General features: G+C 40.9%; 1 protein-coding gene across 2 annotated transcripts in view; it reads right to left on the bottom strand.

Annotated features, from left to right (window-relative positions):
- The window catches only part of DOCK10 (dedicator of cytokinesis 10), a 251,705-nt gene extending 226,865 nt beyond the window's left edge, over positions 1-24,840 (bottom strand). The window contains exon 1 of one of the 2 annotated variants that reach the window (XM_069466706.1): positions 24,624-24,840. In XM_069466706.1, the coding sequence (XP_069322807.1) occupies positions 24,624-24,746 (123 nt within the window). In that variant the 5' untranslated portion in view covers positions 24,747-24,840. The remainder of the gene's footprint in view (positions 1-24,623) is intronic. The other variant, XM_069466724.1, reaches the window with a different exon arrangement.
- Between the last annotated feature and the right edge of the window lie 1,992 nt (positions 24,841-26,832).

The following is a 26,832-nucleotide window of genomic DNA, read 5'->3' as shown; positions in this document are numbered from 1 at the left end:
CGTACTACTTCTGTGAATGTGCTGATCTACTGTGGCTGCTTCATCTAGAGTCAGGTAGTTTTAACACGTCTGGTTAACAGTTCTGTCATTAGCATATAATTTGCTTTTGAAATGTTTTACTATGACTTTTTCTATGTCAAATATGTAAGTAAAAATCAAATAGTTGGTATAGGTGTCAAAATTTTGGTGTTTTTTTTTTTTGGACTTTCACATCATAGAGCAAAGTTCTTAGATTTTATGCTCAGAATAAGAGTTAGTTTTTTAATATTATCATTTGTATTTGTTCAAAAGCTTATGACTAAAAAGGAAAAACTGTGATGTTCTGATCTGAGTAGGAAGGCAAATATCTTAAATCTAGGAGGTGATATTATCTAAATGTACATTCTTTCCCAAATAGCACATCTTATTATTTCTATTTTTAAGTGTTCTAAGTTCAAACCCAAATAATACTGACTAAAATTAAACCAAGAAAAACTTTAAAAGGCTTTCCGAATCAAATCTATTATTCAGTAATTTCAGTTTTGGGAAAGGACAAGAGCGGAGGGATCATTCAGTCCCGCTCAGGGTCTTCTATATACATTTCCGAAGGTTGTGCACTACCAGTAAGTCCAAGGATCAGCTGAGGATGGAATCAACCATCCTAATTTTATTTCTGAAGACAGTTTAGCTGCAGGAACAAATCCCACTGTTCAAGCAAAGAGTTACATGTTATATGGAGAGAAATAGAAATAAAAGTGACATTCTAGAGAAAGGCAGAGAGAGAGAGAGAGAGAGAGAGAGACTGACAGAGACCAAGAGAGACTGGTTGATTGATTGATTGATTGATTCAGCAGTGTGACCTGGGATGCCATTTGGCTATAACATCTGAGATAATTTTCAGCATGAATATTTCTCCAGCTTGCCCATTTTCTTTTAGATTCTTAAACTGAGTCTCTGCTTCATCAATTTTTTCTGCTTCGTCAAAAAAAAAAAAAATGTGGATAGCACTGTCTAGCCAAAGAGGCCAATAACTGGAGATATGCCTATAGTCCAAAAGACAGAAAAAGGAAATGCTGGCCTTGCTAAATATGTTTAAATTGGCTGTCCTTTTAGATCTCCACTAACAGAGTTAGGTCAATCATTGATGAAATTATCTAGAAAATTTAATCAAACAAAACCTTGTGTTGACCAAGTTATCCAAGTAATCCTGGTTTGGGCTATAATTCTATTTATAATTGCATTTGTTCTTCATTATCCCTGCCAACAGAGAACAGAGGCCACCGTCTGGCTGCCAGCCCCCATGCCCTGCCTCTCCAAGTCAGTTACTCTGCTGGAATGATGGGAAATTCACGGTCACAGCGGGGTGGCCCCGGGTGCCCCCTCAACTCTTGTTTGATTGGATTTTCAATAACAGAAAGTGGGCTTTAAGGGATATTATTCCAATATGACAATTTGCTTTCCAAATGCAGTATTCATATATTTTAGAAGTATAGTGTATCAGGAAACAGTTTTTATAACCTTTTTATAACCCAACGTCTTCAGCGTCCTCATTCTACACTGTCTATTGTATCAATTATGGGTCTAAATGGTTCCTCTCTGTTTCTTAGCAGCTGGAAAGGAGAGATGCTGGCCCAGGGGGTGGTGTGGAGTGAGCTGGTGTAGAGTGAACCTTGCAGAACCGACTTCAGGGACTGATTGACAGGAGCCATGTACATCTCATCCTAACCACTGCTCTCTCCCTAGGACAGAGCACTTAGCTGATTTCACAGAAGGGCAACAAATTGCAGATGAAGGTGGGGAAGTTCTAGGCCTTTCCAAGATGTCATGTAAATGTGTATACAGCTCTGTTACCAGCTAGCACCAATCTTTTTGAAAGGCTGCACATTTTCTAAACCTTTCTTTTTGAACTGTTAGGAACACTTTGGCAATTGTGTAAGAGACAAAATGGCCTCATTGCTTGGCCAACAGTGGAGAACAATCATCTAACATTTGGTGGTCAGGTTCTCTGTGTGCAGCGCCCCCCACGTATTTCGGGTCCCTGCTATTATGCGTGGGATTTTGAATGAGTAAAGGCTGTCACTCTGACCACATGATGTGATCGTGTCCTGAACAGATATGGAGAAATACCACACTCCCCACCTAATAGAGACTCTGGGTTTCCAAGAACTGAGACAGACTCTCATGGTTAACTGAAAAGTAGGCAACTGTGAATTTGCGGATTGGCAACTTCAAAGCTCAAGACAGTGCTGTTTAATTTTTTTTTTTTTCCTGGCTAAGATACAAATCCTCAAGCCAACCTCACTTCAGTGTCCTGCGCTCCTGCAAGCTTTTCTTTTTTCTACCCATTTCTGATACTCCTGGCATCAACTCCCTCTGGCTTCCACTCTGCTCAATGCCTACCATTTTCTCTCAGACACAGGGGACTCCTTATTTCTCTGACACCAAATCTTTCATTGTGAAGCAGAGTGTTTATTCCCTGACCACTGCAAGCTCCTTCACAGATACTGCCCTTAGCTGTGGCTTTGGTATCAGCCTAGAATGTGAGGGTGAACAAAAACATTGAAAGTCTTTAATGTTCAGTTCTCATCCTGCAAAGCACGGTCTACTGATTTCATGATTATTTAGCTAAGAATCAGCAGCCAAAATGTGAGTATGAGTTACGCCAGTTCCCATGCTTTCTGTCAAGCAATGTGACCAATTGACAAAGCTGAGCCAACCAGCGGAACCCCTTAATACATGGGTGTAAATTGCAAGCATATTTATGGTCCATATGCTGGTCTTGAACACTGATTCCTACGAATCTAGCTCAGAGTCCGAGATACAGACTTAACATATACCTGTTTGCCTATGTAGACAGAGCACTTAACCTCTATGGCTTTTCACAATTTGAAACTGCCAACAGTTTCAGGCTACTTTTATTTCCCATTCTGGAACACTCACATTAATAATGATTCATAAGTGAATAGTCTTGACATCGATATTAAAGTATATGATGTTTCTAAAAGGGGAGTCATAACAATTGCAATTCTACGTCCTTGACATTTTGTTGAGAACAATACACACATTAGCGTTCATCTGTTGTCAATATAGTCTATAGAGCAACAAATGAATCACAGCAAAGACCAAGGTAAAATATGGGGAACACATTGGGGAAGCAGCAGAGAAATAATGAGCTAACCATGAAGCAAAGAATCTGTGTTCTGCCAAACAACCTAACCCAGCAACATTTAATATTTGAAAAGTAACTTTTTCCTATATTATGTTTATTATGATTGTTCTCTAAAAAAATCATATTTTATTACTTGAGAGAACAAAAGTGACACTGATTGCTGAGATGTATTCTGGGGGATTTCTCTCCTCTGAGTAGAGGTAACTATTTTAAGACTCTAAGGGACAATTTGCCAACATAACGACAATCATGAGATCATGCAATTTTCTAAAAATGTATTGCAAGCAACTCAATGTGAGATGAAGGAAACAATGCTTACCATCATTTAGAACAATCTCCACCTTCAGAAATTTAATTTCTGACATACACTAGAGCATGTCCTCATAATAAGGAAAATGGAATTGGTTTAGATTCCCAAGAATCTTGGGTTTCACACATACATGTACACACACCTCTTGCACTTGTGTGAGAGCAAATCCATAAATGTGATGGAATGCATATGTGACATAGGATATTGTTTATATTGCTTGGCTTTAAGAACATCTGCAAAGATATAACAAATCAGCATTTGGTTTCAGGAACTATACTTCTGGGGAGAGTTTGGCAGCAATCAAAGTAGTTTGCTAAAGCCAAGGGCACTTGGAGAGCTTTGCCTCATGCAGAACAATCCACTTAAGAGGGACCATCGCTGTCTTGTTCAACAGTATATCCCTTATGCAAAACCATGTTTCCATGTAAATAATGGGATAAGTTGAACCCATGTCCCAAGAACGTTCCAATAAATAATTTGTTCAACTACAAAAGAAACAAACAAACAAAAAACAGTATCTCCTACGTCCGTCAGAGAACCTGGCAGGTAATAGGCAGTGGTTACACAGTGGGAAAATAATCAATTCATAAATCTTTCATTTTCACCAAAGCAAAGCAGGTAATTCTGCTTCCTCACCCCCATCTATGGTCCTACCCACCCCAGGATGGCCACTTATGATTATTTTCTACTTCAAAACTTCCCTTACTGTTAATTTTCACCTATTTTATCTCTTAAAAACATGTCATTAAGGAAGTGGGAGAAATATGGGAAAAAGAAAAATCCAGGGAAGAATTTTTCTATGAAAACCCTGCCCCCTCCAGGGCTGGAGCTTTGTTCTATTTTGCAGGGAGCTTTGCACATTGAGTACTTGCAGCAGGTTCCTGTAACAATCACACACATTAGTGGTTTTTAGCTTTTTTGAATTTGTGCTTTGATTTACTCATTCAGCTGGGACAGAGGGTAGAAGAAAAGAGTAATAGGTTTTCTTCTGTTGTTATTTTCTTGTTTTGTGTTCCCCCATCTCTTCTCTAAGACATAGAAATTCGAGTGTTGGTACTCTTCAGTATTCTTGAGAATATTCCTAGAGAAAAACTGTCATCTCAGTGCAGTGAAGCCGACACAGTTCTTTTGGGACACTTGAGGTGGCTTGAAGTTCACCATGTAACACAAAGATGGGATCCAGACACTAAATAATTTAAGCTGCTTTACAAAGTTATAAGTATTCTCACTTCAATAAGTTATTTATAATGGAGTTTTGAAGAAATTGCTTTTCTATTTAGTAAGTGACAAAAGAATACAAATCAAGTTGGATTCTATACTCAATAACATTATATTGCATTTTCCTAATTATGCGTTTTCTCATTGTGCCCTAAGATGCATAATGTTTTAATGTCCATGCACATACACACATACACACACACACACACACACACACACGCGCGCGCGCGCGCACACAGTATTTTGCAATTTGTTGGTTAAGATTGTGAGTTCTGAAGCTTGAATCCTAGCTCTGCCATTTAAAATTGTGTAATTTTGAGCAAGTTACTTAACCTCTCTATACTCTTACCGAATCAAATTGATCTACCTGTTCTACTTCTGCCAAGAGCCCTGTCACCTCTTCCTTGAAGGTATAGTTTTTGCAGCCAGGACCCATACAACTGAGTTCCCACAACCAGCTCCAAGTCACAATCCTTATCAGTAACAACCCTGTGATAGTAAAAATGAGTCTTTCTTCTACATTAAACTCATTCCCACAACTATACATTTTCACACAAGTGTAGAATTTAACTGTAAAACTAAACAAAGTCAAAAAGAGTAAAAAAATCTTCTAATATAAACACAATATACTACCACCAGAATTTGTCCCTGGAAAAATTCTGAGACTTTGAAATTACTATCTGCCTTTCAGGCTGGGTGTCTGATATAAGTCAAATGGAATGTACTATATAACTCAGTTGGATTTAAACAAAACAACATATGCACAAGAAATGCTTGAAGCTAGAACACTGTGTGTTCTGGCCCAAATAACCTTTTCATTCTTAGATTTGGGCAAAAGTTGGAATACTTGGAATTTCCTTAAATGGAGACACCTGCTTGTATTTATTGTTGTGAGTCTCATTATGAGAATTTTATATGAGGCACTTACAAAGTGAGTAATGAAAGCCAACAAGCTTGATGATGGAAGGGTACTGTTCCTAATTACCAACATAGTTTTGAGCAAATGCTAATGAATCTTCAAAATGCAACTTAGATAAATGTAACGAATCTCCTCCTACAAAACAACTTTGCAAAGAAAAATCCTGCAGACACCATCACAACTAAGTGACAATAATGGGACACACTGACATGTCCCTCCTGATACGATGCACTAAGGACACCACATTGCTTCTGTGACGTTCCCACCCCGAACAGCACAGCCTGAAACCAACCATGAGAATGCTTCAGTCTAAAACCAAATTGAGGCTCACTGTACAAGGCAACTGGCCGGTATTTTTCAAAATGTCACGATCAAGAAAGACTGAGAATCCATTCTAAATTAGACTCAAAGACTCAAGAGACCTGACATCTAAATACAATGTAATCTGAGCGAAGGGTATATGATATTCTTTGTACTATTGTCTTGTAAATATGAATGTTTTACAAAATAAAAAATTTAAAAAAATAAAGGAAAAGCAGACAAACATGGAGCACAACATTTTGATTAGTGGTTACCTATAGGGGAGGGAAGAGTTGGGATGGGGAGAGGCTTACTGAGGTCTGCAAACATTTCATAAAGAATAGTTTTATTTTTGTTCTTTAAGGAGTAAGTACATGTTCCATATATATTTTAATATATGAAATATTTCATAATATAAAAAATGGAAAGTAAGTATTTGCCACAGGAAGGCGGTACCCAGTGCAACTCAAGCTTCTGGGCTTTGGTCTAGAAGATCGGGGAGTGACAGGTGAGAAGACTTCTGAGTGTGAATGGTGAAGGAGCTTTTTGGGCAGGAGAACGATCAAACAAAAGGGCTATGGCTTAAAGGTATATGTTGCCTAACAGGTGCTCAAAAGTGGCTCCTGGGCCTTTGACCCAGGTAACAAGTGGATTTTGGAGTTTAGAACTCTTAGATCCAAGATGTTCAATGGCGCAATGGGGCAATTTGTCTCCATATTCCCCCAGACAACTGGATAATTCATAAAAAATTAATGTACGATTAAATATGACTCACTACAACTAGAAAAAAAATTAGAAATGGTATAGAAATGTTCAAGAGCTAAAAATTCCTATGAGAAATAATAGGTTGTATACTTCAAAAATAAAGGAATCACAGGGCCTAGTATGCAATTTTTCCTCATAATCACATCATTTTATTGAAAGGCAATAATTAAAATAGGTCCTTTTTTAAAGTCCCTGAACCTATTTCATTTTTTTCAAAAGCATTGGACCTGAATGTCTGTCCCCTACTCCCCCCCTCCTTTTTTTTTTAAGACACAGAACAAGTGTAGAAACCTGGGCTCTTGTTTCCAAAGCTAGGTGATATTTAAAGCATCCAAGGAAGGAAAAGGAAGATAAATAATGCCATATTGTTTCTCTCTTACTACAATATTTGCAATGTATTCCCCTTTCAAAAATGACATGGAGTGATTAGAACATTTAAAAGAACCATAAATATGCATATACCTTTGTCCATCCATCTAACCAAGAGGCATTTATTAAGCTATTATGAAACTCTAACTGGATGAGGTGATGCAATATCCAAATAATTACAATAAAAATTAATTAATGTATTCAAGAAGTGCTACGGAAACACAGAAGTGGAGGAGACTAAGTCTGCCTATAGACTCAGGGGAGGATAACAGGAGAGGGGGAAAATGAGTAGGGTCTTGAAAGACAAGTAGAAGCCAAACAAGAAGAGGAAAAAGGAAGTGTCCCTGGGCAGCTGGTGGCATAAGAGTGCATGACACACTTAAGACACACCCAGAAGCCTGAGTGGCTGTAGTGTGGAGAAAGTTGAGGAAAGGTACTACTACAAAATGAGGCTGGAAAGAAAAGTTGGAACCCCATGAGATTTAATGCTTTGAGGGCAGTAATGAGGAGCATTAGCAGCATTCAGGCAGGGCTTTGAGTCATGATCTGAGCTGTGTGCTCACAAGGTCTTGCAGGCAGAAGTGTGGAGGGTGGATTGCATTGTTAGGAGACCAGAGACAGGAAGCTGAGTAGTTGGAAGGCTGGAAAGGGACCACAAGGACATTGCAAAACATAGTCTGGGGAAGAGATCTTGAGCAACTTACCTAGATCACTAAGGTTGGGGAGATGTCTGAAATATAGGAGGTAGCCTTGCCAGTACTTGAAGCATGATATGATGTGGGGAGGCCAGGGGTAGAAAGAATTAAGCATGGTTTCAGTTTGAGATTTACTGGGTCAACTGAGATATAAAACCCAGGAAAAAAAGAAAAACAGATTTATGAGGCAAGAAAATATGTTAGACCTGGATCTGGTTGAGTTTGAAGTCACTGAGGGACTTCACCATAGAGACTTCAATGGGCGGAGCTCAGAGCCCTGTGAAACCATAAAATCATCATGGGAGGTTTGGTTGGGAAGGCAGGGAGAAAAGGGTCTAAGGCTAGATCCGCAGTAAACCCTGACATTAAGGGTCCATTTTTATCAAGGTGTCCCACGAACTGAAAATATATTGAACAGTTGATCCATTTTTCGGTGACAAAAAATATATGGAGTCTCCACTTACTGATGAATCAAAGATGTTTTGAATCAAACTCCTTGTGTTAAGTGGTGCAGCCTACCTGTCTGAGTAATGGTCATCAAGTCAACATACACAACTTGTAGACAGCTCGACTGTGCAGAGAATACTTGGTCCTGCCCACCTGCTCCGCACTACAGGATACCAGAGAATATATGGAGAAAGAAGTTCAGAGCCTTGTGCATCTGACATTGATCATGGATCAAAGCTATTCTCACCTAAACAAAATGATGAGGTGTGGACAGAGACAAGGCCCTATGCAGACTTCACCTGAACACGCAGACCAGGCCCTTATAGTCACATCTGGTGACAGTGTGTTGTCTACTGAGTCACAGTGAGCTCATTCTGAGACACTCATTCCTAGGCACAAGGACACAGTGGCAACGCAACATGCATGTAGCTTAAAAACTCTTAGGCATGTTATCATTTTATCCTCATGAGAATTTTGTGTCTACTCATTTTACAAGGATAAATGCTAAGGTTTATTAATCAAAGCCACACAAGTTAGAGGGTCAGTTTTAGGAACTGAACTCTTCATATTTTATAAAAGACTGTATCCTCCAGTTTGTTTTAGGATCAGGAAGCAGCGATTGGAGGACGGTTTGCTCCTTTTAGTAATCTTTCTGAGCATTTTTGTGGTAGATGTGCCATAAAGATGTACACACTCTAATCCCCAGAACCTATAAATATGCTCACTTTCAAAGAAAAGAGGACTTTGCAAATATGATTAAGATTAAAGATCTGGAAATGGGGAGATTATCCTAGATTATCCAGGCGGTTCAATCCAATCACATGGGTCCTCCGGTGGGAGGGGAAGGCGGAAGGATGGGTCAGAGAGATGCAGCATGTGGAGAACTTGACTCATCACTGCTGGCTTAGAAGGTGGAAGAAGGAGGCCATGGCCAGGGACTGTGGCATCAACTAAAAGACGGCAGTGGACTTTAGTTTATATCCAACAAGAAAATGGGGGCCTTGGCCCTGCAGTCTCAAGGAACTGAATTCTGCCAACTGCCCAAGTAAGCACAAAACATATCTTCCCCTAGAGCCTCCAAGAAGGGACATGGCCCTGCAAATGCCTTGATTTTAGCCTGACAATATCCTTCCTGAACGTCTCACCCACACCATGGTAGAATAATGCATCTCTGTTTTTAAGCACTAAATTTGTAGCAATTTGTTATGGAAGCAATGGAAATATATCAACAGTGTTTGCAGCACTACAAAGTCACAGCAGCTCAGACCCACTCAAGGTCTGATCACTTCTTAGGGCACTGAGAGAGCATACGCAGTCTTTCAGATCACTAGAGGTGGTGACAAAAGGCATCGCATTAGTTTATAAAAGTGGCACAGGCCCAAGGGCACAACTGGGCCCTTCCCTGTGCTCATGAACCAGAAGACACACATTTTCAACTGGCTGCCAAACGTAGGTCATGGTTTTGGAGACACCTGTACAGAGTTTTAGCAAACAGGTCACTCTCACCTCCTATGTTCAAGAAGTAAACCAGGTGTGTTTGCCCAGCTAAGTGCCTGTCCTCTTTAAGCTTCTTTAAGGGCAGTGCTCTATTGGGTTTAAGGCTTATTCGCTTTTACTGGAGAGCCCCATGGAAATATATTCTAGACTTCCACTTTAGGATACAAAATTATACTCACCATTGCAGATGGTGCATTGGGCTGAAGGAGAAAAGGCACCGGGTTTGAGGCCACTGCATTGGCATTGCTGCGTGACGCTGACCATATCCATTTAAATCTCCCTGTGACTCAGTTTCCATATCTATTTTAGACTAGGTTTTCCTTCAGGTCTAAATGTTTATGATTGTAGGATATCAGGAAATGTAGCACAATTTCTCTTTTCTTATTCACAACATACATTTCCTGTGGAGTTGGTATACCCAAATGTTAACAGAAAGAATGAATTCTCAGGACAGAATTTAGCTTGAATCACTTGAAAAACATTAAAAATTTAAATATTCAATAGTAGCTCAAAAGTGTGTCAAAGAATGTTTTTGTGAAGAGACAAATGTTTCAACTAAACATACCAAGAGCTGTTACCAGTGGGGTGGTGGGATTGTGGGTGATTACCAGTTTTTTCTCCACTATTTTCTATATTTTGAGTTATTAACTTAAAAACCACAAAAGTGGAGGAAGTACAGATTGAAAAAGAGGCCTTTACATGAAAATCAGAACTTAAAAAAACACAGATGCGGAGTCATTGCAACACCCTAAAACAGTGTCAGGAAAGCTCTCTGACCTCAAGGGAGGCAGGAGGCGGGGGGGGGGGGGGGGGGGGGGGGGGGCCTGGGGCGGGGGTTTAAGGGCTAAAATAGCATTCATGTCCACTGATAAAATCACACAACTCTGGTGATTAAGAGTTTTTTTAAAGAAATATACACTCTCCATCATGCGACTGGGAAGGGACTTCTGTCTAAACCCCGTGGCCCACACTTCCTGAGTTTTAATCAATCATTTTCTATATCCTGCTCAGAGTTTTTTTTATCCGTCCTCAGCCTTGTGACTGCAAACAGCATCAGTGGGAATGACAATGACATCCCTGGCCAAACAGTGAGGGCTGTGTGTACTGCCCAGGCGTCCACAAGGAAAGGAGCTGGTGTTGGATCAACACTAACACCTACTGGGTTGAATCTTATTTATTCAGGGGCAAAAGCACATGCCAATCAATGTTCTGTTTTTCATCTTGAATTAAATTCCATTCAGTTTACTTCAATTCAATTTGCTGCTATTGAGCAGCTATTATATGCTGGTACCTGATCACCAAAGTATTTCCTCTGGAATGTACCTAAGAATTTCTTTACTGCAAACCAGGCACTTAGATTTCATTTCACATGGCTAATCTGTACTTCTGTCATCTCCAAGTATGACATTCTTTCTTCCATGTGACAAGGATTTAGTAAGGACCTACTACGTGCCACGTACTTTGCTGCCCTGGAAATACCGAGACAATAACCACAGTCCTGGCCTTGAAGGTCTCTCAGGGTATCTGAAGTGCAAAACCACACCTCTTCCTCCTCCTTCAAGAGAGGCAACAGAGACAAATGTCACTTAAACTGTGGACAGCTCTACCAGAGATCAGACTGGCTACCAGTGAGGTGACGAAAGGTTATCTCTGGTATGTTAGTCTTGCATTGCTATGCTTTTTTATCCTAACAGATCAGGGCAGTTCTCAAGACACACCTGCTCAGAAGCAGATTTACACTTTGGAGTGAATTAAAGTCAAAACCATGCCACCTGTGCATTTAAAGTTGGTCACTAATGGTGGAATACAACACCCTGTACCTTGTTAGGTATTGGGTTGCTGGGAGGGCAACCTGGGCTCAGGGCTGAAGGAAGAATCTGCCATCTTTTTGACACCTCTGGGCTCTCACTAGGTCAAGGACAGATCAAATTACCTTTCTCAGGTGTGAGAAGGGAGAACGAGGTGATAGAGGAAGACAAAAGACAAAGAGAGAAATAGAGCTAGAAAAAGAGAGGTTCTTGCTTTTTCAAAGGCTAGGAGGACTGGATCTGGGAGGAGATTTCAAACCCACTGCTCACCTGTATTCCAGTTATATGGGTGCTGAGATAGCCTGGCACAGACCTTAGGCCAGAAGACTGCAGTTATAAAGCTTCAGCACAGGCACTGGAACGCACACTCAGAGCTTACCCTTCTCTTCAGGACAAGAAAGAGAGAAATGGGACTGTATGCTTGCCTCTGAGACCCAACAAGTTTGGAAGAACCTGGCTTGCTCAACCTTTGCCACCACAGGCTGAGCCTTTGCCAATTCCCATTCTGCTTAGCTCTGTCCTGAGGGTGTGTGAACAGCCCTTCCCTTCATGCATCCTGAAGTAACCACTTTTTATGTAACCATTTTCATCGCTGAAATACAAATTTGTTTGTAGACCATTTGGACCAATTACTCCAGTTGCTAAAATCAGATATCTTAATGGTGTTATTAAAATGAAAAACATGTTTTATTTTAACCCTCTAGGAAAACCTCTTAAAAAGAGTAAGAACTCCCTAGATTTTTAGGACTGAAGCATCCTTAAAGGTGTGAGTATCCAATTCTCTTGTTTTAAAGATAAGAAAACTGAAACTCAAAGAAGCTTAAAGATGTGGCCAAGGTTATGCTGCCTGGAAACCACTGCTTTCTAATGATAAAAAGATACATGTTTTTTCAAATGGATTGGACAACAGCCACTTAATGGCTTTTGACTTCAAAACATTGAAGTTAATGAATACCTTGACATGATAAAAGTCATATATGACGGATTCATAGCTGGTATCAAATTGAATGGGGAAAAACTCTTTCCTCTAAACTCTGGAACAAGACAAGGATACCCACTTTCACCACTAGTGTTAAATACCAGTCCTGGAAATTGTAGTTAGAGCAGTCGGACAAGAGAAAGATATAAAGGGCATCCAAATTAGAAAAGAAGAAGTGAAAAATTATCCTTGTTTGCAGACAATATGATCTTATATCTAGAGAACTCTAAAGACTCCACCAAAAAAAACTATTAGAAGTGATAAATTTAGCAAAGTTGCAGTACACAAAATCAACATACAAAAATCACTAGCATTTCTATATGTCAAGAGTAAACAATCTGAAAAAGAAACCAAGAAATTAATCCCATTTATAGTAGCTACAAGTAAAATAAAATATCTATGAATAAACTTAACCAAAGAAGTGAAAGATCTCTACAATGAAAAGTATAAAACATTGATTAAAGAAGTTGAAGAGGACACACAAAAAATGGAAAGATATTCCACGCTCATGGATTGGAAGAATCAATATCGTTAAAATGTCCATACTACCCAAAGCAATCTACAGATTCAATGCAATCCCCATCAAAATACCAATGACATTCTTCACAGAAATGGAAAAAAATAAACCTAAAATTTATATGAAACCACAAAAGATCCAAAATAGCCAAAGCCATCCTGAACCAAAAGAAAAAATAACTGGAGGAATCATGTTACCTGACTTCAAATTATACTACAGAACTGTAGTAACCAAAACAGCATGAAACTGGCATAAAAACAGGCACATAGAACAGTGGAACAGAATAGAGAACCCAGAAATAAACCCACACATCTATAGTGAACTTATCTTCAACAAAGGTGGCAAGAGAATACATTGGGGAAAGGACAGTCTGTTAAATAAATTGTTCTAAGAAAACTGGATGCCCATATGCAGAAGAATAAAACTAAACCTTTATCTCATGCTATATACAAAAATCAAATCACAATGGATGAAAGACTTAAATCTACTACGAAAGGAAACATTGGGGAAATGCTTCAAGACATTGGTCTGAGCAATGATTTCTTGAATAATACCCCCAAAGCATAGGAAACCAAAGCAAAATTGGACAAATGGGATCACATCAAGCTAAATGCATCTGCACAGCAAAAGAAACAATCAACGAAGTGAAGAAACAACCCATAGGATAGGACAAATATTTGTAAACTAGCTGTTGACAAAGGATTAATTATTAGAATATATAAGGAGCTCCAACAAGTCAAGAGGAAAAAAAAATCAAATAATCCAATTAAAACAGGGTAAAGGATCTGAACAGACATTTCTCAAAAGAAGACATACAAATGGCCAACAGGTTATGAAAAAAATGCTCAATATCATTAGTCATCAGAGAAACGCAAATCAAAACTACAATGAGATATCATCTCACCCCAGTTAAAATGGCTTTTATCCCAAAACAGGCAATAACAAATGCTGGCAAGGATGTGGAAAAAGGGGAACCTTTGTACGTTGTTGGTGGGAATGTAATTTAGTGCAAACACTGGAGAATAGTGTGCAGGTTCCTTAAAACACTAAAAATAGAATGACCATATGATCCAGCAATCCAGCTGCTAGGTATATATTCAAAAGAAAGAAAATCAGTATATCCTAAAGATATCTGCAATCCCACATTTACTGCACCACTATTCACAGTAGGCAAGATTTGGAATCAACCTAAGAGTCCATCAACAGATGAATGGATAAAGAAATTGTGGTACATTTACAGAATGGAATATTATTCAGCCATAAAAAGAGTAAAATTCTGTCATTTGCAACAACATGGATAGCACTGGGGAACACTACGTTAAGTGAAATAAGCCAAGCACAGAAAGACAAATTTTGAATATTCTCATTCATATGTGGAAGCTAAATATTAAAACAATTGATCTCATGGAGAGAGAGAGAGTAGAATGATGGTTACCAGAGGCTGGGAAGGGTAGCAGGGATGGGGAGTGGGGATAAAGTGGAAATGGTTAATGGGTGCAAAAATATAATTAGATAGTTAGATAGAATGAACAGTATTTGACAGCACAGTAAAGTGACTATAGTCAACAGTAAGTTATGGTATACTTTAAAATAATTAAAAGAGTGGAATTGGGATTTTGCTAATGAAATGATAAATGCTTGAGGTGATGGATACCCCCAATTACCCTGATTTTGTTAATGCACACTGTATGCCTGTATCAATACATCACATGTGCCCTATGAATATTATGTAACCATAATAATTGAAATAAAAAATTGGAGTTAATGAAACTTCCCTGTTAGCACTCAGAAAGGTTCTGAAAGAATCTTATCTCTGCGTGTTGGCATGCCAATAATTTTATTACTAGCAGTTTACATGTAGGATAAATTTATAGCTATCCATAGAGATATGTTTTAAAGCAAACTTGAAATACTGTTCTTTCACTTGAAAGTAAAATCTTCTTTGGAATAACTGTCCAATTTTTAAATAAACAAATAATGTAAAAAACAAAAAGTAAATATCTTTAAATGTTAGTTCTCCATATTTGTATTTTCTTCTTCAAAAAAGTTATGAGCTCCAACATCACTTTCATTTTTGTGAAGATTACTCAGCTGCAGTCAATTTCCATTTCTCATTCTAAAGAGCTGTGACAAAGGGACTTTTAAAAACTAATCAAATAAACAATGGATGTTCAAGAATAATTTAATTATCATATTTCATTGAACAGTAAATTTTGTTAAGTTTTTTGTTTGCTTGTTTGCCAAGTCAAATATTCATGCCTATGTTCTTTTTATAGAATGTTGATTTGAAAGGCCAAAAGTCATTGGTCATTTTGACAGCCTTAATTAGTCATTTAAACTGGTAATTACTAAAAGAATTATATGAACAAAAAGCTCATTGTGCTAATCATAAATGGTGTCATCTTTTCAAATGGACTCCCCTCCAGATCCTATTGTTAAACTCTGCATTCTGGTATTTAATTTAAATTAAAGAGCCTAGCTTCTTAAATTCTACATGTCAGAAGAGAAGGTATGCTGAAACTGAATGAGAAAACTGAGTATTTTCACATTTAGCAGCACAAATTAAAGGAGCTTTTGATGATTTGGGTCCATTAATTCTTCTAATCTCATTGGCAGACATTTCCACTTCAATCCAATTGCAAAATATTAACGTTTTCAGGAGCAAATGTTTTTCTCTATTGCCACTAACTCAGTCACATCCATTAAATTTTATTATTTCTGCATCATTAAATGTAGGTCAACATGTTGAGTCCAGCAAACACAAGCATTTATTTCCAGACTACTAACACTGCTGTGAAAGATAAGCAGCAAACAAGTCTCACTTCAATGGGGGGAAATAACCTTATTTGTAAACATGAACATTAAAATCGAGACTACAAGAGATGATGTAACTGATGTAATATTGCAACCCAACCACCCTATGCTTACCTTGCAGGAAATGTATTTCTATAGAAGGACAAAAATCAAATGAAGCCCCTTTCAGAATTTAAGGAAACTTTGCTTGCAAAGCTTAACCCATTCTGTGCCAGACCTGTCCTTGGGAAATGACTGAGCAAATAGTGTTTAAAGTTGGTGTCACTGCCAATAGCTCAGGTTGCTGGGGTATTGTAAATGAAAAATTGTTAAGCGGTGCAAAAGTAGCCACTGCTCTTCTCTTGTTAAGAAATTCTTTTTTAGAAACTCTTCCTATGCCTAATACTCTGAGGGTTCCTCTTCTCTCATTAATGTCTCTGATGGATGCTAACTGCCTATTTAATTAGGGTCTTCCTGCCTGGCAAAACTGGTTGGCTGTTATAGAGTTGTCAGGGGAGCAGGCTGAGGAGTCCGACTCCCCGCGTGTGACTCTGGATTCACTATTGACTAGTCATTTGATCTGGGGCAGGTTCCTAATCTTTAAGCAGCTCTTTCTCATCTATAAAATATGAATAAAAACCCTTTGCCATAGGGTTGCTTAAGGATTAAAAGAGGTTGCACAAGTACAGTACCTGGCCTGCAGGACATGCTCAATGTTTTTCTGTATCATTGTTTTTCCAAAGCTTACCAAGCTTCTTAAGTCATCTATAAAGAAGATGACTTAAGGAACATCATTATCAGATATTAACAACTTGGGCATTTTTAAGTCCTAATTCCAATATAACCTCTCACCAGTGTGCATCCAGCCTACTCTCCTGACCTCTCTTGAATACTAACCTCATTTGCAGTGAGAAGGAAGACTTTCCCCCTTATTTTCATATAGCAAATATAGTATAAAAGTAGCAAAATCCACAGGTTCCCTGCTCTCACTGACACATTTGAAGGCAATATTGTTAGAAGACGAACAAGAAATTAAACCCATAAAATGATCACTTTAGGTGGTGGTGAGAGCAGTGAAGACAACAAAACAGAGTAATGAGACAGAGAGTGTTGAGGCAGGGGAGGCTGGGGGACGATACTTCCACGGGATGACCCAGGATTACCTTCCTGAGGTGACATTTGAGGACCTGAGGGATGAGGAGGAAAAACCGTGAGAACTCTGGGGCAAAGAAATGGCAGATGCCAAGAACCTGATCATCTAATCCCTAATTTCACATATCAGGAAATTGAGGCTCCAAAGAGACAAGTGACTTCACCAAGAGTCACAGAGCCAGGTTTGGAATTCTGGCCTCCAAACCCACAGGCTCTGACATTTCTGATACCAACTCCCATTCACTAGAACCAGCTATTGCCAACTTGCTAAAAGTGCATATGGAACTCCAACTTGGACAGTCAAGGGAAAAGTATCCCAAGATGGCGGTTAAGGACAGCCAATCAAAGAGGTCATGTAGCACATTATAGCATATGGGAAAATCAAGTGCAAACAAGAGAAATCATGTTTTATGGCACTCAATAACTGTGAGACAAACATCTTCATGATTCTAGTGATCAGATTTTCTGATATAACCAATTATTTTCAAATACCCAAGAGTTTCAATATGATAGCAATACAGATCTTATTATATAAAGCAATAAGAAATTATCATTATTGCATGTTGTATTAGTCATCTTGGGCTGCCATGACAACATACCATACACTGTGTGGCTTAAACAACAGAAATTTATTTCTCACAGTTCTGGATGCTGTAAGTCTGAGATCAGCATGGTGGGGTTCCTGTGTTCTTGCTATGTCCTCACGTGGTAGAGACAGGGCAATTTCTCTTTCTTCCTCTTCTTTTAAAGCAGCTAATCCCATCATGAGGGTCTCACTCTCATGGCCTAATATACCCTTAATTACCTTCCCCAAACCCCATTTTCAAATATCATCACATTGGGGGTTAAGGCTTCAAACATATGAATTTTGGGAGGACACAAACATTGAGTTCATAACACATGTCCTTCATGGGTTGGAGTGGCTCTGTTTTAAAATTCTCTGATGTGGGGAATAACATTTGTCTCACCTTGAAACATATCTTTAGGGTATGAACTCTTACCCTAAACCCAGGGTGAGAACTTTTGATGATTTAGATTGCAATTATTTAATGTATGGTATGAAATATTTTCCTTAACCTGCAAGCTTAAATTAAATTCATACTACAGTGAAGGTGCTAGAGGGAGGAGAAAATAAAACACAAATAAGAGATTTCTCTAAAATCATTTAACAATGAGCCAAATCTCATTTTCATTCTTAGGTGGTCTAAACTTTATCTCTGCTTCAAGTGAAATGTTCAAAGAGTTGTAGAATAAACCACCTTGTATTGGACCCTCATACAATTGCCTTTATATAAGGAAATACTGCAAAAATGTGGCTGAAGAGGTAGGTTATGTTGGTGTTTCTCAAATTTTTAATGTGCTTACATCACTAGAAGATCTTGTTAAAATGCACTATTCATACAAGTGGCGTGAGGCCTAGGATTCTACATTTCTAGCTAGCTCCTCAGTGATACTAATGCTGCTGGTGCTTACACCACACTCTGAACGGTAAGAGTCTACGACCACATCACGCTGCCCTTTACGAAAACCACAGGAAAAAAAAATTGTCTTGTCTCTTGAGTCTCAGCACAATGTAAAGCTGAGTATGACTAGAGAAAATTATTTTCTTTTATCTATGAACCTCTTAAATCGTATGGGTGATGGTGTTTTCCTCGTTGACTTGGTCACTAGGAAGCACCTTTAGCAAGATTATAGGACTTAACAGTTATGCATTTCATTTACTGATCCTACTCCATTGACCTATACCTGTCCACATCTAACTTTCCTAATACTGCTTTTTTTTTTTTTTTTTTGGCTAATATTGCTTTTTGCCTCCTTACTTACTATATCTTGTTGTTGTTGTCTTACATGCATCTTTGTAAGACACTTAGAATCCCTTCTTCAAATAAGATATAATGTGAAAAAAGAATCCCACTGCAACCTAGTTAAACGGAAATGTTACTGCCCAAGCAGGTTCATTGCCTGCTGCTCAAGAGGAAGCCAATACACTGAGACAGCCGGGGTTACAGCATAGAAAGAGTTTAATATCACAGACACCACACAAGGAGATGGGAGGAATTTGTCAAATCCATCTCCCTGAGAATTTGGGAGGCAGGGTTTTTAAAGATAGTTTGGCAGGCAAAGGGCTAGGGAATTGGGTTTGCTGATTGGCAGAGGATGAACTCATAGGGTTGAGAAGCAGAAAGTTTCTTCTTGTGTTGAGTCAGTTCCCATTTCGCAAGACCAGTTGAGTTGGTTCCTTGGTATGGGCCACTGGTCTGGTTGGGTCAGTTAGTTCCTTGGAATGCAAGGTCTGGAAGATGTCTCAAAACCAGCCTTAGGTTTGACAAGGGTGATGTTATCTATGGGAGCAATGAAGAAAGCTAAGAATCTTCATGATTGTCAGCTATGTGAATCCCAAGTGTTAAGAAATTACAGGAAAGCAAGCTAGGGAAAAATGGCTAGTTACATATATGTTTTAACTATGCCTATACCTTTGCAGAGTTCAGATCCCCACCACAGTTCCCACCTTATGGCTTTTTACTGATTTTATAAAGGGCAGTTTCAGAAATACATGCTCTAGGACACACAATGCTTAGGGAAGTTTCAGACTTATGCTGGTGTAAGGTAAGCGACTGAGAACGGAAAAGCAAAGACTCCTAAAGGTGGACTTGAGAAAGATTAATCTCATTCCCTGTCACAATGTGCTTAAGGCTCTGACAGACAGAGGAGATGGGGATGACTAAGTTCATATTTTAAGGACTCAACAATTGAGATTCCAGTTGCCTTGGGAGTTCCTATTAGTATTAAGGGTACTTGGAATAGCCTCTGTTGTTGCTACTAACCTCAGAGGAACCCTGGGGTGAATGCTGACAGGTACTCTGAAACACTAGTGGGAAGAACAAGTTTCCTGTTCCTTAGGTAGAGCTCAATCTTAGGTAGATCAGAAGGCAACACCAACCAACACGAACTCCTCATGTCCACCAATCTGGAGATGCTATTGGAAACTGCTAAGAAAACTATAACAGAAAGTAACCCTCTGCTAGTTACTATTCAGGATGCAAAAGAGGTCCCATGGCAGTTACTTAGAGCAAGGTATTTAATTAACCCTGTGCATCTCAATGACTTCCTCTGTATTTTGCAACAATAATAACTTCCTCATAGGATTGCTTTGAGAATTAAATAAGACACTTAACACTGTGCCAGGCACTCTGAACCTTCTCAACAAATGGTTTACCATAATACATTTATTACTGCTCTCTTTTTCTATGGCAGGCCTTAGAGAATCTGGGTATAGAGAAAAAGCCAAAAACCATACATGTTGACTCATTGTTTCATTTTATTGATACTTCTGGAAGTTTCCTAGAACCCACTGCTGTTACCATTTGTTTTCAAAGTTACTTCTTCAAAGCCCTTGAGAAATCAAAAACACTAGCTGACACAATCAATAACATTCACATTTGATCTTGTAAACTAAGTTTGTGTTGACTTCTTCACCAGGCAAAGAGGTCAAGGGACTTTCCTCATATGAAAACATAAACGTGTGATTTCTGCTAAACCATAAATACTCTTGTCATAAACAGCCCTGTCAAAAAAACAAACAAACAAAAAAAAAAACACCATAAAAAAGAGAAAACAAACAAAAAAAATCCCTGTGCTGTGAGTGCCAAACAAACAGGTCTTTACTTTGCATGTTGCTTTTAACTCTGGACACCAATGGTGAAACAAGTGCTTCACTTTGATTCAATATCACTTCTGCATCTAGCATTCGACTTTTTGGGAGAGTCCAGTATCCTCCACTCAATTTTTAAAAATTCCTCCTACTCTCAACTATTTAAATGCCATAAAGTTCAGAGGGGAGGAAATTCTTCCTTCTAGGAATTCCTCATTTTCATGTAAACATGTTCACATATTCATTATTTCTCAATTAAAGCTCCGTGGTAGGTCAAAGGTTCTGCTTCTTATTCAAAGCTCTCTAAAATATCAAAAGTGTTATTGGGGAACAGAAGAGTTAGGAAACATCAAAGCAAGGAAATGGAATTTACTGAAATAAATACTTTCCTCTCTTTACCCCTTACCCTTTCTGGGGGCAGGAGGGAGAAAATATACTGGTTAAATATAATCACTTCTGGAAGGATGTTTTCTCTTTAAAAGAAATAAATTAAAAAATTAGATATAATTGAAAAATGAGTTGCAGAGGAGTTTCTGTGTAACAATATAGTGTATATCACAAATGCATTATAGAGTGCATCTAAATAAAGTGCTATGCTCCAGTCTAGGAAGTAGATCAAAGGCTTAAGGGAAAAATTGACCAAATGATAATCTGATCTTTAGTGAACTTCCACCAGCCTTTGTACTGCCTTTCCATCATCTGACCCTAAGGAGCTCTCACCCTTCCAGCTTATCCGAAGTCTTCCATTGCTCTGACCCACCTAACAACATTCCACAAATAAAACTCCATTCGTCTCAAAGTGACTGATCTGATGAGTGTTTGCAGAAACTTACTCTATACTTTTTTAAAAACCTATTTTTCTTTTGAAATGTTATGAAATATAGTATATATGCAGAAAAGTACACAAATCCTAAGTTTTTGGCTTAATGAATTGTAGAAAGCTATCTATAATAAATGAATTCATGCTAGAGTACAGATATACTTCATCCATTTTAAAAGATAAGCTTCTTTAAAAATATTCTAATTAGTGGCATCACAACTTTGAGGCCAACATGCTATGCATATTCAAGCAAAGTAATAAAATACTCCAGTCCTGACACGCGAGAAATTCTTTCTAATCATTTCAGAGCTGAGATTGGATCCCAGAGAAACTCGCTTTATGAAACAACTGGGAATGAGATCTCAGGAAATTATTTAAACTTGACTTGAGCCTGTGAATTGGTCTTTACATGAGTTGTCATTCATTTATTTTCTTTGGGGAAATCTTAGGACAACTAAGGAGCAAATATGTCTTGTTTTGAAATGTATAGTTTTTGTTCATAATTGTTCTTGGGAAGGATGCAGAATAAGATGGGTCCTATCTAGGAGTTTGCATGCACATAAGCCTACTGCAGTGACTTAGATTAAAACTGAAATTAAATTTGCTTTGGCGTACACCTCCACTGTTCTCAACATCTGCCCTAAAATGTGTCTCCCCTGGTCATTGCCCTTGCTCAGCACCTCCTTGATCTCTGCTGTCTGTCATCCAACACATTTTGAAGCCTTCCTGTTGTGTGTGTGCGTGAATACATATTCCATTCTCTGAGACCAAAGCTACCTTGTTAACCTGGCAACCTTATTGGATAGAGCAGCGTTCAAACCCTACAACAATCTCCCTGTAACATTCTGGAGGATTTGGGTCCCACAAAAAGAGATTTCAGAAAGAGGACCATATAAATCTAGTAAGGAGATAGTTTTTCTCAGCAGGACTTTCTAGTATCTCTAAAATATCTTTCAGTAGATGATAGCTTGCTCCAATGCACACACGCAGTTCTAGCCTGTATTGAAGTGGACTACCATAATCTTTCCACCCTTACTCTATTCTTTTTATCCCTTGACAACCAGGCTTGGAGGACTTGAAGCAACAGATATAAAGAGACCTAAGGGATTGGATCAATGTAAGGTAAGATTAGGCTCCTCAACACAGTCCAGTTACAAGGTTTTAGGTTCAAAAGGGATTCTGCCCCACAGAATCCCACCGAGTTTGGATGCCAACTCAGAGAACACATCACCTTCCTGTTTCCCTTCAAGAGCTAACTGAGAGAATGGAATGCAAAGCACATGTCTTCTTGCTGCCAAAATCACTGCCAAAACTGCCTGACTAGATGTGTAAGATCCCATGAAATGTCTTGGCAAAAGCTGGTTTCAGAGTGTTGGCCAAGGTGCTGAAGTGAAGCAGGGGGAGGCAGGAATACCTTTGCCAGTGGATCGCCCCTCCCCCACCTCTTTTTAAGACATTGAGTTTATTCATTTTGACAAGATACCCTAGGATTTCAAATCTGACATAATTTTGGAGAAAACAGTGTGTGTGTGTGTGTGTGTGTGTGTGTAAAGGGGTAGCTAGGATATCTATTCTTTATAGAAATTCCAGAGCAACAAAAATTCTAGGAGAACCTACTTAATAAAACACAAATCAAAAACAACATTTTAAAGCTATTTATTCCAATTGAATGCTGTATTTCTCTATTAGAGCCTTACTGAGAGTCGGTCAAATGAACCAATTGCAAAATAAAGTTATTGTAAAGCGAATGGCAGAAAATGACAAAGCCACATCCTGGATGATCATTCAAAAGTGAAAAGTATTTTCTATGCACGTCCGAAGATTTTCTTATTATCTCTACTTTTACTTGAACTGAATCTTTTTTTTTTTTAAATGTTCTGTTTGACAGTTTGTCGTCCTTCCTGCCCTGAACATGTGCGTGCTGATATGAGAAGCAGGGCTGCCCCCGGCACAGTGCGAGCCAACAGTTGAATCCCCTCCGGGTGACTCCAGACTGCAGCCAGTGGTCAGTGAGAGAGAAGGCACCCTGACCACCAATTCCTGTCACACCTCCACCCCCTTGGGCATCGCCACCCCTTCCCTCTGCCAGGCAATTTGCTTCCGTCCTGTTCAACTTTCCGACCTCTGGCTTCACAGAATAGTCCTGGCTGTGGGAACTGGCTCGGGGCAGCGTTTGGCTCCCTCCTCATTGGTGACTGGCAAGAGTAACACTTTCTTTGACATTCTTAAAAAGAGCTGTTTAATTCCTAATGATATTTACTGGCAAAAAAAAAAAGAAAATGAAACACACAACGCAGATTCCGGTCCAGCAAAGGCAGGCCAAGAGCTCGGCGGCGGAGCCCGGGTCTTGCTGTGAGGCTGTTCTCACTCGCTTCCCCTTCCCATTAGAGTTAATTATTATTTTTTCCCTCTTGCCACTCCTACCCTGGAGTGTGGCACCCACTGGAACTTACGTACATCTGGAGGGGTATGGATGTGCTTTGGGCATATGGCTGGCACCTGCCCCAGGGACTTCCCGCGGAAATCACCCAGCACTTCGAAGGCGTTTCAATAAGGAAGTAACCAGTAAAGCGTCGCTGGCGGGAGAACCCCGCGAAACATCTTAGAAAAATACCAGAAACCGCTGGATACCTAATGACCCACATCTCCTCCAGCCTGCTCCCCCGGCCCTTGCTGAGGGGGTATAAAGTGGTTTGTGGGTTTTCATCCAGTGGTGGAGGGTTGTGCGAAGTACATGTTTCCGCGGTAGTTAAGGCGGGTGGAGGGTCCCAGCTCTACTAGGGCGAGGACCGCGGATCGCGTCCCTTTCACTCTGCGCACTGCTCTTGAATGAGGGGGGCGCGCAGAGGACCAGGGGGGTCCATTCTCTAGATCCCACACCCTGGCACCCGCATTACCTAGCGCCAATGTATGTGACTGGCGGCTGCATTCCCGTCCCCTCCCACCTCCCAAAGCCCGGGCACATCTTCTCCCACGCTGCGCCTCTGCTGCCCACACAGATGCTCGTCTAAGGGTCTCGAGTCCCCAAATGCGTCCCGGGTCCTTACGCGTCGGTGGCGCTGCCTAGCGGAGATGGCACCAGGGGCGCCCGCAGAGGCGGCGCGGGAGGGAGTGCGGAGGAGAGGACCCGAGAGCTGCAGGGGCAGGGGGGCGCCGGGCTTCCGGGGAGGCCAGTCCTGGGCCCCCTGGACGCCCCGGGCGCGCGGGGAGGCGCAGAGGACGCGCCGCACTCACCCGCTGCTGTTGCCGGCTGCTGACGGCCACCGCGGCGGCGGACGCGGCGTTGAGCCGGAGCTCGGCCGCCTGCCCAGGTCTCAACAGGCTCCGGGTGAACCTGCGGGTCCGCTCGCTGGCCATCGCCGGCCGCGCCGAGAGCGCCGCGGGCCCGGAGCGCGCGTCCCGCCGGTCTTCCCCGCGCCAACCTTCTCTACCCACCCGCCGTTCAGGAAGCGGAACTCGGAGCCTTTCCCCCCCCTTCCTCGCTCAACTCTCAAGAGGCGGGTTTTTCTCTCTTGCACCCCCACTCTTCCCACCCCTTCCCCTCCGATGAAGCTTCGCGACGACTTTCCAAACGTTGCGCTTCTGCGGGCGCGCGTGGCCAACTCGGCGGGCGGCCGCGGCCCGGCAGCGGCGCATCTACAGCGGGAGCCGCGGGACGCGCGTGGGGCGGCTAAGGCCTGCGCCGCCCACCCAGGCTCAGCTGGCCGGCCGGGGCTGTCCCCGCCGCCCCGGGAAACTGCAGGCGTTGGGGGAGGGCGCGGGGGGCCGCCGCGGGGCTCCAGGCGGGGCCTGCCCAAGGCGGTCATCCCCGCTTGGAGGCTGCTCCGGGAGTGGGAGCATCGGCTGCGCTTGCGGGTTAGACCCCCACTTTCCGGGTCTGGCGAGTGGGTGCGGGCGGAGCTCTGGTCGCCCTTCCACCCGTGGGAAGGGGTCAAAAGCTTATGAAGGGTCTGGTGGCTGGGATCCAGGCAGCATCGCCCAAGCCAGTGTTTGGAAGTCTTTGCTCAAAGTCCTTACTCAGGGCCTTGGAGTAAGTTTCCACATTCATTCACAGGTTCAACCAGTATTCATTAAGCGCCTGCTGTATGCCAGCTGGCACTGCTTTGGAAACTGAGGATACGGAGGGGAACTTACCAGTCCTACCTTAGGGGTATGTGGGGCTGATACATTTTTGGCGGTGGGGGTAGAAGGCAGCAAATAACCAAGTGAACAAATAAACAAATACAAGTGAACGAGACAGTTCCCCAGATACCAATATGAACTCAAAACCAATAAATAAGGGTAATGTGGGGTAAGAGACTTTGGGTGGCATTAGGGTGAGTGGGTAAGACCGACTTGCAGGGTTCCTAGGTAGGAAGGGCAGGTACGGGGTGGGCTTCACAGTTGTGTTGCTTCTCTGTTTCCACCCTTGCCGCACCGTCATCTGGCCCGCACTCTGTCTCTAGGTATCTGATTAAAGGGTTCCAAGAACTCTCATCCTGAGTTGCTCCCAGGATGGTTCTCCTACTTAACGTGGGGCTGAGTGGGTAGGAAAGCAGACCTGGCCCCTGGGATGCCGGTCTGGACAGCCTCTCTAAAAGTATTCTGGATTTTTTGTTAGCAGCTTTTTTGTGGATCCATGACCCTGCCGTTTTCTGAAGCCAATAATGTATGGTTTTAACACAAGGTCACATTTGGGTATAAAGAATCCTTAAGCAGCTTTTAAATGCACTTAAGTCAGCTCTCTGCTATCTTGGATTCAATTAGCCAGAGATGCTGATTGGGGATATTTTAGCACATTCTAGCAATCATGATGGGCAGAGGCTCTGGAAAATTTAGAAAGTGCCATTTGAAACATCATCTGGTTCCAAGACACCCTACATAACAAAGAACTGTATGCTGTGTTGTGTCCTTTCGTATTGGTACTCAATATGGGAACACAGTCACCTTTAAGGGTACGCAAAGTAGGTGGTTGCCCCTGTGGTGACATATGAAGATCTCTGTAGGAACGATCCCCTCCAACCGTACCCTCTCACAGCTGTGTCCTGTGTTGATGCCTTTAAATGCATCTTCTCTTGATATAATACATTAAGCATTTTTGAATGAATTTGAAGAAGTACCTAATCTTTGTCTCTGGTTTCAGAACACTGCCTGACACATAGTGGGCACTCAGTAAATATCAGTGTATGCATGACTTTCCCAAGGGCTCAGATGGGCTTGTGCAGTCAGAGTTCTGAATGTGCCTGAGACAGAGAGAGACAGAAAGGAGAAGAGAAGGGTATGCTGTAGTAATCAAAAATACATCAGAATGTGTCCTGGGTATGGCAGCTCACTAATACAAAAATGCTGAAAAACCCACACAACCCATTCTCCAACCTTTCAAGAAGCAGAAAATCACCTGTCCTTGCTTTACTACCTCTACTTGTATTTTTTTCCAGCTTCAGGAGGGCACCCAGAGCCCCAG

Source organism: Eulemur rufifrons, chromosome 1 (assembly GCF_041146395.1).
Source record: "Eulemur rufifrons isolate Redbay chromosome 1, OSU_ERuf_1, whole genome shotgun sequence".
Lineage (NCBI taxonomy): Eukaryota > Metazoa > Chordata > Mammalia > Primates > Lemuridae > Eulemur > Eulemur rufifrons.
Note: the sequence above shows the minus strand (reverse complement) of the source record. Positions and strands in the feature narration are given on the sequence as shown.